Raw genomic sequence first — 16,212 nt, forward strand, 5'->3', positions numbered from 1 at the left:
CTTAAACTTCAGCATTACATATTCAAGATGTACATGTTTTTAAACACGTCTACTTAAAAAAGATGGATCTTACTGTTTTTACAATGTGTCAAAAATGATGTTTTATATGACTTCTCTACTTCAGTTGTACTTGAAAGGAATCTTGCAGAGTGTGTTGCAAGCCTGAAGCATAGCCACTGGAATGCATGCGATAATTAAAAGATGGGAGAGTAAATTAGAGAGGTCATTGAGGAGGATCACACAGACACCAGACAGGAAAACCACATTTGGACACAAAAAATGTAACCATAAAGCCTGAAAATGATACACTTATTATAAGAAAATTTGAGCTGAAAGGTCATTAAACAAATGCTGGTTAAGTCCCCAAATCACTATGGTGACAGAGCAAGACAGACAGCCGCTGACACAGCGGACAGTGCAGCAGAGCTCAGTTGTAATTGGCCATATTTCACAGGAGCAAGCGAAAACCTCGCACGTCAGGCTCTTGCTCTCTATCCATCTCCCTACTGCCGCCTGCTCTTGTTACTCGCTTCCATTTTCATTGCCAGCTCTCTTTTACTCTCTCACACACTCGGCTATAATTGGGGGTGTTTTTTCACCCTCAGTAGAAACCCAGAAGAGCTTTGGTCCTGACCAACTTGTAATTACAGCATCTTCAGAGTTGCGTCCAAAAAACACACAGAGCTGAGAAACATGGCAGGGTCGAGAATTTCGAAGAATGGACTGAAAGGCTGAGTTAGGAAGAGGAGGGTGGCCGCCTATTTAGAAATGTGGCCTATTTAGAAAAACTTTGTAGTTCTTAAAAAAAAATATTTCCAATATGAATTTGAGTAATAGAGAAACAGCTAAAACATGGGGGCCATTGTACTCTGAGAAGCAGTCTGCAGTTGAAAACACATATCAAGAAGGAGCAAATAAGCATCTGCAGAGACTGCAGACAGGTAAAGATTCAGAAGCAAACACATAATCATGATTCAGACCAGTGTAGAGCCTTATACCTCAGCAAAACACTGGGGTTATATGCAGGCCAAGCTGACAGAGAAATAACAATTCATGCACACTTCTATGCTACAACTCTAAAATGAGCACACCCAAAACAATTCAACATAGTGGGATAAGTTTGCCCAAACCTTTCTCTGTATGTGTAGATATAACAACTATTATCCACTTCTTGTGGCCTGAGTCAAATCCCAAGAAAGCAAAAGAAGTCCTTTTATCAAGGCTCCTTTACTTGACCTTTGGTGAAAAATTAAAAAGTAGGTAAATTCTCTATAGGCTTAAATCTGTGTCCTTCAAGCTACTGCAACCCTGTTCTCATCTGTCATCTAGCGCTCCTTGGTAAGGTGCCAAACGTCTCCTTTAATGTTGCTGTAATACAAATCTACTCATCCAACTCATCTCTTGGATGATGCTTGTGTGTCTCATCTCCAGCTCTCTGCTGTCCAGTCTTAACTACAAGAGGAAACTGAATTGAGACACAGAAGGGTTCACAGCTGAACTCCAAGCATGCTATAATAATAAATGATCTTATTCAGACCATGAACAGAGCCAGGTTGTGCTGGTAATCTCCACCTTCTTCATAGAACCATTGATGTTGTGTGATTTCCTCTCTAAACACCAGGAACTTGTTATAGCTCATTGGTGTTCCTAATTATTCAAGAATCTAAATTCCTGTTGTTGCTCAGTTAGAAAAACAGCTAAATTGAGGAATATAAGGAATAAACCAAAACCATGAAACAGCATAGGCCCACCTATGAGCTGCCTTCCAGTTGCAAAGCTCATTGGGTCCAACTTAAAAGGATAAATCGATAAATATTTGTGGTTTATATCATCTACAAAGTTAAAGCATGATTTTTAAATGCTTTTCATTCTTTAGCTAAATTTGTCAAAGTTCAAACAAAGTGAACACTTAAAGGTTAATACAATAAAACGAGGATCTTGGTTGCAAACATGTAAATGATATATAGTTTAGTATAAACAAATTAAACTGGGTGAACATTTGTATATTTGTATATACACTGTAATGCACTGATTGGAAACTGCTTGTGTCATAATAAATCGAATTTATATTTTAACATCTTAAAAACTTCTATTCAATTTGTATATATTTTATTTATATTTAACTTATTGGTTCTGTATGGTGTATAAAAACTGTATAACTTTGTAAAACTGGATGTGATTGGTTTATAACATTGCAGTGTTCTTTAGCCAACTTTCAACATTCAGTTTTTACCCGTCTGATCTGGTGAAAATGCTATTAACTTTAATTAGATGCATGTTTTAACAGAAACCTATAAAACATTGGTCTTATTGGTCAGATAAAATACCTTTTCAAATCAACTTTTAAGCAGGTATTAATATCCTATCATAAGGCCAACATTTCTACATGAAAAATGCTTTTATTGGTCTGATGTAATGTTCTAATTTAAATAGTATTTTCATTACTTCCTCATAATTAACAAAAATAAAGGCTTAAAGTGATTAGTCATCATTTGGTATAATGTTTCTATTGGTGAATTGAGCTACTAAAATAAATGAACTTTTAAATGAATGTAACTGTATGTACTGCATTTTCTCAATGTAAAACAGATTACTTTTCAACTTTTAGTGTACTTCTGTAAAAACAGTTTTGGTGTGGCATTTTGTTTTCTTTGTATTTATCGGTTTCTAAAATGTTGTCTTTAAGAAGCCAATGCTATAATCAATTAACTTAGATAAGGTCAAGACTACCTTTTAAGTTTACTTCAATAGTCCTAAATACTGACTCATCACATTTGTTTGTTTTTTTTACAAGAAGAAATTTTATTTTAAGCTGCTTCACATAGACTCCTCGCATATCCACATTCGTAAATAATATGTGTTGATAGGAATTGCACACATACTGAAGATACGAGGAGGCTAGATGTATAAGCAAATACATGATGAGCTGTACTTGAGGAAGATGCCCTGTCAATACGACAAGTCCTTTTCCACAAACCCTGATTTCACTTTCCAATAGTAATCTCAGCCAAGCATGATATTAATGGCCCAGTTTCCCCACAATCAGCACTGATATCACAGCTCAGTATGGGAATCTAAAAGTTAAAGTGCTGCTTTTTGTCTGAGAGCTTCAGCAAGAAGATAGCATCGGAAGGAGGGAGCACAAAGATGTGAGAGAAAGGCAATGAGGTGTGTAGGGGTGATTTGCCAAGCGAGAGGTGCAGAGAAAGGGCAATGGAGGGGGGACAGGGATCCCTTTATCATCATCCTAAGGCTGAATAAGGGGGTGTAAATGGTGACACGGTGGAGAAGAGGATGCGCAAGAAAGATAAGCCTAAAGCGAGTCATTTGCTCAAAGGAGCTCTGAATGGGGTGCTGCTGCTCTGTTTTTATTCTCCAGGAAAGGTTTATATTTATAAAGAAATTTCTGTTACCCAGCAGGTTACTCTTCTGAAAACAGCTTCCAAACAGCGGCACTCATACTCACTTGTATGTTTTGACACTATGCTGACTTGCTTCTGGAAAGCCAAGCATCCCACACACCACTCGGCTGCTGTTGAGACTCCAACCTAGGTCACAGACTTGCCTCCATCTCCCAGCATGCTTCACTTCCACCACACCCTCTGTAATAATTCTCTTCTTCTTTGTAGCTGAAAGGATCGGACGCAGACGGACCTCCTCAATCCGCACTTTGCTGCGACCCTGTCAGAAGAAGGGACATCTGGTCTATAAATTGACATCTGTCTTAGAAAAAGAGGAGAGATAGCCCAGATGAAGCACTACCTGGTAGTGGTGTGGCCTGTGGAACCTTGGGATCTCCTGCAGATGACCATTTCCATAATATCCGTAGCCTGGATGCCTCTGTGTTGCCACAATACCACCCCACTGAGAAGCAGTGTTACCAAAAGGCCGGACAGGTGTAGTGTGACTTCTGCTGGCAGATTGCTCCAGTCTATGCTCGGGGGTGCACACAACCCCTAAGTCTTCAGAGTGTTTACAGTCATTTACCCCCCAACCATTGTGTTTGCAGTCCTTCAAAGACTTCTCTGAGCCATCACACCGTACATTATCCATCCAAATAGGACCTTATAAAAGAAAAGAAAAAATCATAACGTTATTCATTAGGGCTCTAAATGATGGCTCTATGCATGGCTTTGAGATACATCCCCACACAGCAGCTTAAATCAGCACCCTTAACATCTAACACTTGACGTTAACGGGCAGGCTGATTTAGGTATGCACCCTAGCAGTGTGTTTAGCAGTGGATACACAGTATTTTACAAGGCAGCACAGAGGATGTAGATTCAGCCTCGTGAATACACTCAAGCTTCTCTTTAATTTGGATTTAAAAGCCCTGCTAAAGAATGTACATAAACCACAGCAACTGTTCCAAACACTGGCAAGCAAATAGAGATTTTTTTTCTCAACTAAACTGCTTCTCAACTGCTTCTTTTCTAGCCATAACTTTTTTTTTCCGCTGGCCTGCCACTCATCCTTAGCAAGCTGTAGACTTTAATCTCAGAGTTTTTCTTTGTTTGCTCATAATCTTAGTTATTTTTAAAGTCTGAGTGGCTGTGTTTGCTAAGACACTGTAACCTTGTCCAGTAAGGATTTTTGCCACTGCTGGCAACCAAGAAAATATTTGTACATTTTAAGTTAACATAATAGAACATTTTGGTAATCATTTTTATCAGTAAAGTCTTTACATCAGATATAAGGGATTTATGCCCTTTCTAGTCAAAATAAGTAATTCTGGTTTTCAGAATTTTTTCTTCTTCACATTCAACAATAAGAACCATGTAGGTACTCCCATTGCAAATAAAGAGCTCCCCTTTTGCAGTTGTGTATAAAATGAGTTTAGATCAGAATATCAACAAGTAGTTCCTTCCAATGTAGAATGAAAATTGTAGATATTTCAAATAGAATTTGAACAAAAATCCCCAAAACTATTGCCAAAACTATATCAGACATGTGTATTTTGATTTAAACACCAACATTATGGGTATAGAATCAGAACTTGCAGGGTTGTTATTGATTTTTCCACAAAAATAATCAAGATATAAACTAACCACAATATCAACTACATTTTAAACATTTCTGATTTTAGAGCAGTTTTCTTAAAATATGGGGGAAGTGGTTATCATGTGTTCAGATGTTTGATTTAAACAATCTGCAAGTTATGAAATTAATTTTAGGAAGTGAGTATTGACTGAACCATCTTTTCCAAAAATCCTTTCTACAGGTTGAATCCCTGATAATTATATGAAGTAAACCTTTCTTTCTCAAAGTAACATGCCATCCAGCATTTGGTCCAAAAAGTAGTGAATAATTTGATTCATCTGATGATGTATACCATTTTTCTTTTCCTACCCCCCCAAAAAAAATCAATCAAATCAGTCAATTTTAAAGATGCTTAAAGTTTCATTCTATGCTTCCTGAGATGTTTGAACATAAATATGGAAGCCCGTTTCCGCCACTCTGTAAAAAAAAAAAAAAAAAAAAAAACTATCTCAATATAATGAGATAGTAACTCAATATAATGAGATAGTATCTCAATATAATGAGATAGTATCTCAATATAATGAGATAGTAACTCAATATAATGAGATAGTAACTCAATATATTGAGATAGTTTTTTTTTTATTTTTTACCAATTTTTTAAGTTAAAATTGAGTATTTTTGGTCAATAGCTCCCAGGTCATGTGACCTATTGATGCAAAATCAGTGTGAAATTGTTCTACTAGTCTCTGTAGATGGGGCACACTCATTTGTTTTTCATTTTAACTCTTTTTTTTATTTTTTAAGCAATTTTTTAAGTTAAAATTGAGTATTTTTGGTCAATAGCTCCCAGATCATGTGACCTATTGACGCAAAATCACTTGGAAATTGTTCTACTAGTCTCTGTAGATGGGGAACACTCATTTGATTTTCATTTTAACTCTTTTTTTTTTATTTTTTACCAATTTTTTAAGTTAAAATTGAGTATTTTTCGTTGATAGCTCCCAGGTCATGTGACCTATTGACCCAAAATCAGTGTGAAATTGTTCTACTAGTCTCTGTAGATGGGGCACACTCATTTATTTTTTCTTTGTATCTTTGTATCACACAAACTACATACTACAATCTCAAGGGAATACAGGAAGGTCAGGCTCAGTACTGCCAGTAATTATTTCACGTCTGTTAATCTCAGCTCATGGCACCCAGTGCAGGAATCTATTTAGGCTAAAAAATGAATTAATGATCTGAACGGAACATTGGTGAATATTACCTTATTTTTCTAATTATTAAACATTGTGTTACATTGTTATTTACTATAAGGTGACTATGCCCTTTTAATAAAGCAAATTATTTTTTAGAGATGTTGCTTTGAGGGCTGCACGGTGGTGCAGTTTGTAGCACTGTTGCCTTGCAGCAACAAGTTTATGGGTTCAATTCCAGACCAAGGGTCATTCTGCATGGAGCTTGCAGTTTCTCCTGGTGCAGGTGTGGGTTCTCTCTGGGGACTCTGGCTTCCTCCCACAGTCTAAACATATGACTGTTAGGTTAATTGTCATCTCTAAATTATCCTTAGGTGTGAGTGGATGTTTCTGTGATGGACTGGCGCCCTGTAGGATGTGCCCCACCTTTTGCCCATAGAGTGCTGGTTATAAGCACTAGCCCAACCATGACCCTGATGGAGTAAGCAGAAGAAGATGGATAGATAGATAGATAGATAGATAGATAGATAGATAGATAGATAGATAGATAGATAGATAGATAGATAGATAGATAGATAGATAGATAGATAGATAGATAGATAGATAGATAGATAGATAGATAGATAGATAGATAGATGATAGTCTAATCAACCTAAATTATGTCAATATTAATTTAGAAAATAGATTCTCATTTGTCCTAATCAAAGTATTGACTTATATCCAATTAAGATGCTGCGTGACCTTAAAAACTCTGTGAATGAATTGATATAACTCAAAAACAATGTATTATCGTTGTTTTCTGTATTTTTTAGATTATCTTGGTCTTATATAAATAGAAGGGGAAAAAAATGCAATAAGAGACTATTATTTTTCAAAGTATATTCTGTATTGGAGTTTTGTTATTCCAGAGACATTATAAGACCAACCTCTTTTTTTCTGTAAAGTTCAGTTTGGGCTGCTGTTGCCAGCGCTGCTGTTTTTAATTAAAATGAGATAGTAACTCAATATATTGAGATCGTTTTTTTTTTTTTTTTTACCAATTTTTTAAGTTAAAATTGAGTATTTTTGGTCAATAGCTCCCAGGTCATGTGACCTATTGACCCAAAATCAGTGTGAAATTGTTCTACTAGTCTCTGTAGATGGGGCACACTCATTTATTTTTCATTTTAACTCTTTTTTTATTTTTTACCAATTTTTTAAGTTAAAATTGAGTATTTTTCGTCGATAGCTCCCAGGTCATGTGACCTATTGACCCAAAATCAGTGTGAAATTGTTCTACTAGTCTCTGTAGATGGGGCACACTCATTTATTTTTCATTTTAACTCTTTTTTTATTTTTTAACAATTTTTTAAGTTAAAATTGAGTATTTTTGGTCGATAGCTCCCAGGTCATGTGACCTATTGACCCAAAATCAGTGTGAAATTGTTCTACTAGTCTCTGTAGATGGGGCACACTCATTTATTTTTCATTTTAACTCTTTTTTTATTTTTTAACAATTTTTTAAGTTAAAATTGAGTATTTTTGGTCGATAGCTCCCAGGTCATGTGACCTATTGACCCAAAATCAGTGTGAAATTGTTCTACTAGTCTCTGTAGATGGGGCACACTCATTTATTTTTCATTTTAATTCTTTTTTTATTTTTTACCAATTTTTTAAGTTAAAATTTAGTATTTTTGGTCAATAGCTCCCAGGTCATGTGACCTATCGACCCAAAATCAGTGTGAATTGTTGGGTCCCCCCTTACATGGGCCCACCACCCGTGAGAGGGGCCATAAGGGTCGTATGCAATGTGTGTTGGCCGGGGGAGGGGACCCTGGTGGTCCGATCCTCGGCTGCAGAAGCTGGCTCTTGGGATGTGGAATGTCACCTCGCTGGTGGGAAGGGACCGGAGCTAGTGTGTGAGGCTGAGAGGTTCCGGCTAGAAATAGTCTGTCTCACCTCGACGTATGGTTCTGGTTCTGGAACCAGTGTCCTTGAGAGGGGCTGGACATACTTCCACTCTGGAGTTGCCCACAGTGAGAGGCGCTGGGCAGGAGTGGGCATACTTGTTGCCCCCCATCTCGGCGCCTGTACGTTGGGGTTCATCCCGGTGAACGAGAGGGCTCCACCTAAGGGTGGGGGGACGGGTTCTGACTGTTGTCTGTGCTAACGGGCCGAACAACAGTTCAGATTACCCACCCTTCTTGGAGTCCTTAGAGGGAGAACTGGAGGGTGCCCCTCCTGGGGACTCCCTTGTTCTGCTGGGAGACTTCAACGCTCATGTGGGCAATGACAGTGAGACCTGGAGGGGCATGGTTGGGAGGAATGGTCGCCCCGATCTGAACTCGAGTGGTGTTCTGTTGTTGGACTTCTGTGCTCGTCATGGATTGTCCATAACGAACACCATGTTCAAGCATAAGGGTGTCCATATGTGGTAAAAAATAAAAAAAGAGTTAAAATGCAAAACAAATGAGTGTGCCCCATCTACAGAGACTAGTAGAACAATTTCACACTGATTTTGGGTCAATAGGTCACATGACCTGGGAGCTATTGACCAAAAATACTAAATTTTAACGAAAAAAATTGGTAAAAAAAAAAAAAAAGAGTAAAAATGAAAATCAAATGAGTGTGCCCCATCTACAGAGACTAGTAGAACAATTTCACACTGATTTTGGGTCAATAGGTCACATGACCTGGGAGCTATTGACCAAAAATACTCAATTTTAACTTAAAAAATTGGTAAAAAATAAAAAAAGAGTTAAAATGAAAAACAAATGAGTGTGCCCCATCTACAGAGACTAGTAGAACAATTTCAAACTGATTTTGGGTCAATAGGTCACATGACCTGGGAGCTATTGACCAAAAATACTAAACTTTAACTTAAAAAATTGGTAAAAAATAAAAAAAAACTATCTCAATATAATGAGATACTATCTCATTATATTGAGTTACTATCTCATTATAATGAGATAGTAACTCAATATAATGAGATAGTATCTCATTATATTGAGTTACTATCTCATTATAATGAGATACTATCTCATTATATTGAGATACTATCTCATTATAATGAGATACTATCTCATTATATTGAGTTACTATCTCATTATATTGAGATAGTTTTTTTTTTTTTTTTACAGAGTGGCGGAAACGGGCTTCCATACATAAATGTACCATTTAGTTTTTAGATATATATTCTTTTATTGACTATTCTATAGTGCTGTTTCCTTTCTCTGCTTTAAAGGGCATTTAAATATATTTGTTTAATTAACAAATGTTTTTTATTTGATGTTAATAATTTTGAAATTATATATTTTTAGAATCACAAAGGTAAGAATGTCATAGGGCATTAAAATAGATGCTGGTGGATGGCAATGAAAGACACAAAATGAACATTTTGATATAAAAAAAATTTAAATTTTCAAATATGAAACCTACATTTTTAAACTTTGCACATATTCTCTGTGCAGTTAGAAGATGCTTCTTCTAAGGGACAACCTTTATACAACTTAGGAAAGGTTTGAATTTAAAGTGGTGCCTTCACCTGTTCCTTCTCCATACTTGGCGCTGTGAGCCCAGGTTACTGCTCCTCGATACCCCAGTTCTCGGCACACCACGTTAGCCAGGTTTATGTCCACCTCATCATCACAGACGGTCCCCCAGGCGTCATTGTGCAGGACCTCCACGCGCCCTTCGTGCGCCTCGCGCGCAAAATTGCCTGCCAGGCGCACCTTAGCGGGCGGTGCACGAGGCGTTCTGCGTTGAGGGGTCGTGGTCCTGCGAGGTTCAGCACGTGCGGTGAAGCTTAGGGACAGCAGCAGGAGGAGCTGGACGCTCAGACCGAGGGAGTTGGTCATTATGGGAAGAAGGAAGAATCCTGGAAGTAGAAAGAGAGAAAACGACTCAGCTAGATCTTAATGTTCATTTAAAAAATAAATAAAATACTGATCATATTCAGCTAGATTAAGAAACCAGCATTCATTTTAACTTTAAGGGGGGGAAAAATAGAACTTAAATGGCACACAATAGTATAAGAGGCCCCTGCTAGAGTATTTTTCTTTTTTAAATCTTTTTTTATTATTATTATTATCAAGAATTGTTTTCTCAGAAATAATTCTTATCTGGTGATTGTTAGTGAGATATGACTTGTTTTGCCTTGTTTTTTTTTTTTTTTTTTGCCAGGTTAGTGACTTTAATCACTACTGCTGCTGTTGCAGACTCACGGTGATGCAGTGGAAGCCATATATAACAAATCAGCACATTTTTCCCTCATGTCAAACGCAGGCATGTAATTTAAAAAAACCTTACCACGCTTCTGTAAGGCAATTCATGTGAATAAACATTCCCCAAGGCAAACTACCCAGACAGAAATACACCAGGCAGGTTTTAACCTGGTGCTGAACAAGTGTCTCGGTACAAACACAAGTGGGTAAAATAGAGAGAGAGAAAAATACTTTTAAACAAGTCAGACCACAGGAAAACATTGTGCCACAAAAAAGCTCTAAAATGTGTGTGGATGTCATTTCAGAACAAAGATTACAAAAAACAAAACTGTCAACATGTAAAACAATGTGCAAAGCACACCTCAAGTAGGAAGCTTGGATGCCATTAACCATTGCTATGGAATAAAATATTAAGTTTATAATATTAAAAGTTTATTGAACTTTCCTGTAACAGTCTCAGTACTCTTAAAGAAACAGGACATAAGTGAGTTTGGAACCCTATTAATCATCAACAAGTCATCCTTTAAAGCACCTGTTACACTCACACATTAAGAACCATGTGCTTACATCCACATAACTAAAATTAACTTAAGGAAAAAGATTAAGCTATAAAATCCCATGAAGGTTAACATGAAGGTTAACTCACCTGGTAGGCAGCAAAAGGTTGCAGTGGTGAAAGTCACTAGCAAGGGGAAAGTGACTGTGTGAATAAGTGTGCCTACCAAATGCTTCTCTCAGTCTCTCACCCCTCTGCCCTCCTTCTCCATATATCCCTCCCTGCTTCTTTCACTGCCTCCCTCCTCTTTCTCCAGATCTCTTTCTGTCATACTGTATATAGAGAATTATGGTTAACACACTAAACAGTGGAGCTGATTGCAGCCACAAAACCGTCTGCATGATGCGCAGATCTTGGGTAACAACCGCTAAAATAGAAGCAGTACTCTTCATCCTTTTATTGGTATTACTTTGTACTTTTACTAGCTTTCTTTTCTTAAAATGTTTATTTCAAATTACTGCTCAGGTTGGTACCTGAAAGTTTATTTAAGGGCGTTAAAGGAAAACAGGTTAAAACATGTATTTTTACTCATATCAAAGATTTAAACAGATATGCATTATTTTTCCCATCAAACTGGTGAATTACTTTTTGTTGATCTTATATATAAAATCCAGATCAGATACATTAAGGCTTGTGGGTTATCTAGTAATAAAATGTGCCAAGAATGCTGTGCAAAACACTTTATACAAAACAGCTGGTTTCAGCATTTATTTTAACACTGAACTGAAACAATATATGCAGCACTACTCAATAAGTTAATGGTTTATAACTGATGTTTTAAATGCAGCAATCCGGAAGCTAGTTTCAAGAAACGTGTAGAATTAGCATAATAATTACATTAGTAAGTTATTTCTTTATTATCTAACTGCTTTTTTCCCCTCACATGTAACGTATTTACACCTCTCTCCTCCTATAGGCTTAACAGATCTTTTACACATCACCCTCAGAGTGTTGCACAACTTCAGGGCCAACGTGTTTGAATTAAACCAACAGGAAGGCCGCTGCTTCCAGAATAGTTTTAAATTCTAAGTTCCAAGTGTCTTAAAGAAGCTCCCTATACCACAGGGTAGATATTTCCTTGTTGGGACAGCCACAAACCACCAACTCTAAAATAGGACCAGCCTCACCGTAGCCATGGTGAACGTGACCGATGAGAATGCGCGTTTCCACCCTGGGCCTGGGGTATGCAAGATTTCTATAACCTCCCATTGTTGAATAAGGAGCATAAGGATTTAAGTCATCGCTTCAGATCCAGATTGATTTATCTGAACTTCGAGATTTTGACCATACCTAAGGATTTTTGAACTGTTTCCACTGGGGGAGCTTGAAACATGTTTGCTTATTGAGTCTTTTTTTTTTTCTTTAAAGAATTTAGACAAATTTAGCAGCATGGAGAATGTTGGCGTCGGGCTGTTGTTTTGATAAGCTATATTTCTGTTTTTAAGTAAACCTCAGTGGGCACCTCTTTAAGGCAGCTTGGTTTATTCATAGACATGAAAAATGGCAATTAGGACCGGAGAGGTAGAACTTAAACATAGAGCCCAACCATTATAAACACTTAGCTGTATGCAGATTTCCAGCTTGAAGCGTGTTAAGTAATTGCACATCAAAAAAACTGCATGTGCGTAACCTTTGAAGCTGCAGCAGACATGTTTGGGTATCACGGAGATGGTGCCACTGGGTGGCAATGTGGTGGTCCCTCCCTTACTGTTAAACCCAGAACAGGAAGAGCAGACCCCCTATTAGTGCAGCCAAATCAGAGGGATCTCTGAGGGTGACAGGGAAGAAAGAAGAGAACAAGGAAATACGGATGCTAAGGTTTAAACCATCACAGTCTGTGGCATGGATCCAGTTTAGTTTGTGACACAGACTAAACATATCAGAATAAACAAACGAGACTAGACAGGTGTCCCTGCTTGTGAGCAAATGCTCTACGGTTCAGTCGGGTGTGGGCTATAGGGAGAGTGCTCCTCAGGGCTCCCAGAGAAATCAAAGGACTATCTGAGAAAGCAGGTCTCTGCGGCAGAAAGCTTTCTCTCTCCACCTCTCTAATTACACAAACCAAGCCAGCTCTGCCCTTACCCACAATCTGTGGAGGCATGAAATAAATACATGCTCTCCAACAATAAACAAGTGCCTTTTCAAATGACATGTTCATCCCCACTGCCGTCTTTTCAGGCTTTCATAATGCTTGGACTTTTGACTGGCAGTAGAAGAATGTAAGTTTCCACTGTAAACCATGGAGTGCAGTAGGAGGTTGATTATGTTAGATTGTGCGCAAATTTCATAAGATTGATTAAAAAAAATCCAACTAATGAATTCATATACTTTAAAACTGGATTATGACCTGATTTGAAATATTACCTGTATAGACATTTAATGTTTGTTAAAAGTCCTATATTAGGGATTTTGTTTATTTAGAAGAATGGAGAGTTCTCTGAACAAAGAATCAATTTAGCTGATTTTTAAAAGTGTACATGGTTGTATTTTTTATACTATGTGACAAGCAATAAAAAATGCATAGATTAGTCAGTATGTTTTGTGGAGGAAAGTTGTATAAAAATTGTGAGAGTTAAAACCTGAAAGAGGCGGCCGGCCTGAGGCAACTGTTGCTGGGGATTCCCAGTGACAGCGCAACGCAGGTATGTGGGGGTCTGCTTGTCTCCGACAGCTAAATTATATTTTAAGGCAGGATCATAATCTTGATGAACTGACTGCACAGACAATGTTTTTAGGTGGACTTTCTTGCTTAAAGGTATAGTGGAGGAAGTTCTTTTTACAGGTGGATCATCAAAATAAGTGGGCCTCCTAACTGTCAATCATTCTGGTCATATGTTTTCATAAGGCCGGCCTTTGTGCTCATCACGTTAGCTTTGTTTTCTTGTGCTGTGCACGTTTTCAGCCAGTCATTAAAGCTTGCCTTTCTCATCACGGTTCTATGACAATGGCCGAGGTTCGGAAGAAAAAAGCATTCAAAAAGTGTATGAGAAGAAGAGAAAGGTCTCAGAAGAGAGAAACAAGACCAGAGTGATTTTGGGAGATTCTTTCACGTGACGGCATACACTGAAAACACAGGTCAGGCTTCCCACTGATGCATCGGTTGCCAGGATTCTACTCGACAGATAAAGTATGGTATGCTATTTGGAGAAATCCATTTAAAAAAAAAAGGTGCTTTTTTGATGCTGAAATTGCGTACAGTGTAAACGTAGCATAAGGAAACGACTGCGTTTCAAGTGCAGTTTGTTTGGATCACGTGTGCCTGTCAGGTGTGCACATAGGATACTCTATAGGTCAAGTCAGATTGGATTGAATGCATCTTCACATGCCAGCTTAGATCTTGTTACTGATTTTCCTTTCAATTTAAAGTACTTCTGCAGGTTTTCTTTTATTGTTTCTTAACAAATCGGCATTCAACTCAGCAGTATTTCATTAAGCACAAATCTAAAGAGTCTTAGTTTAACTATTGATAGATTTCAACTGTCTTAGCTGTCGATTTCTGCTTCTTCTACCGAATGACTGTCTGCCTCTCTGCTTATTGCTCTTCCTGCTTAGTCTTTCAGTTTAGCTATAGTTGTCTTTCTTTCATTTCCAGATGATCAGAACAATCTTGTCAAACAATGAATGAGTTTTAACCTTATGAAAGGCACTGTGGATCTGCCTTTAAAAGCTTAAAAATAATGGGAATCATACTCCAAGTCTCAACAAGCCAAAAGCTCTTAGGAACCCCCTCTACAGAAAGAGTGGACACCATAATAATCTGCCAAGTATAATGGCTCATAAAGCTTGATCCTCTAGTATAAAAATCTTCTATTTATGATCTGATAAAATTTGATTTGATTTTTGGGAATAAAGCACAAGGACAACTCACTAGGACTGAAGCAGCTACCTCTGACCTGTACATACAAGATAGCTCAAAAGGTAAATCCTATTTCCTTTGATTATACTTTAACTGATCAGAACTGCTTTACTGTCTGGTTAGTACCACACCGGATGTGGATCAATGTGTTTTATGAACTCACATAGTAGTGAAACATATATGGGATTAAGGAGAGTTTAGCCAGTTAGGAAGGTCTCAATTCTTCACGTCTTAGAAATACTTTTTAAAGGCTTGTTTTATCTCACAGTCAGTCAGAAACATATGCAAAGGAACACTTGCTCCAAGCTTGTATAGTAGCATATATAAAAATCTTGGTTTTATAAATTTGTGTCCACTGCTTTTTGGAAAAAGGTTGGGAACATTTAATTATAAGCCAGTTTTACAACGTTCTTTTCTTCATCTCCAATCAGTACTTACTGAAATTATCACTTTTTCTCATTTTATTCCAAGCCTGTTTTTTTATTTTATTTCACTCATCTGTGACTGGCAAAGGAAAGACTTATTTCAGACTAAATGTAGATGCCGCTTCTCTGTTCTGTAGTCAAGGGAAATTACAGACTCTTCTCACTCATGAATTTGTTAATTTTGGGTTGTTTTTTCAGTAGGTGCATTGTGGGGTGAGGTGAGATGGTTTATGGGCTACCTTTAGTCCTGAGTTAACAGTCTAGAAGCAAAACTGAGATTTTTAGTCTTTCATTTCTCTATATAACATTTTTCAACATTGTAATACATCAAATATGCAAAATGTGCATTTGACATAAGATTATAAGCAGATCATTCCCCAAGTACTGAATTAGATAAGAGTATCAGACTGTCTTTGTTTCTACAGTTACATAAAGCAGGGCGATAGCCTTCACTTTAGGGATCATTTGCATGAACACTAGCACAACCTATTAACAATGACATAATCAAGAGTCTTGAAAAATATCAAAAAGCCCTTAAATTTCACACATAATCCACCACTCCTGAAAAGATAATTTGGCACAAAAATTATTTATGTTCATAATCTTCCTTAGAAAAATGGCTGATTCACATCTTGAGCACGTTCAGTGTGGCAAACTCCTTTTTAAATCTTGCAGCATTGTGCACTCTCATACATCCGCTGGCATTAAGCCACAGTTCCTCTATTTAAAATGTCATCTGTGGCCCCTTTGGTTGCCTTTTCCCATAGGTTCTCTGGGCTGCCTGCAACTCTCCTTGGTCTGAGCGGTTTTGCACAACTCCTTATTGCTTCATGTCGGCCACACAAGTGTGTCTTCTAGTGATGAGAGGGTAAATGTGCTGTCCCCATACCAGCAAGCATGTTAGAAGAAGACACTTAAATACACATTTCGGTTTCTCATAATTAAAAATGCATAGAAAGAAAAAAAAAGTGTGTAAAGCATGTGGTGGGATCTTCAA

At 37.5% G+C, this 16,212-nt stretch overlaps 1 protein-coding gene across 1 annotated transcript in view; it reads right to left on the minus strand.

Moving 5' to 3' along the window:
- loxl4 (lysyl oxidase-like 4) overlaps positions 1-11,180 on the minus strand; it is a 30,704-nt gene extending 19,524 nt beyond the window's left edge. The window contains exons 1-4 of the mRNA XM_038296451.1: positions 11,025-11,180; positions 9,700-10,032; positions 3,763-4,064; positions 3,467-3,681 (exon numbers count right to left, since the gene is read on the minus strand). Of these exons, the coding sequence (XP_038152379.1) occupies positions 3,467-3,681; positions 3,763-4,064; positions 9,700-10,012 (830 nt within the window). The 5' untranslated portion in view covers positions 10,013-10,032; positions 11,025-11,180. The remainder of the gene's footprint in view (positions 1-3,466; positions 3,682-3,762; positions 4,065-9,699; positions 10,033-11,024) is intronic.
- Positions 11,181-16,212: the final 5,032 nt, after the last annotated feature.

The sequence above is a fragment of the Cyprinodon tularosa genome, unplaced genomic scaffold, assembly GCF_016077235.1.
Source record: "Cyprinodon tularosa strain WSP-4 unplaced genomic scaffold, ASM1607723v1 ctg37, whole genome shotgun sequence".
Lineage (NCBI taxonomy): Eukaryota > Metazoa > Chordata > Actinopteri > Cyprinodontiformes > Cyprinodontidae > Cyprinodon > Cyprinodon tularosa.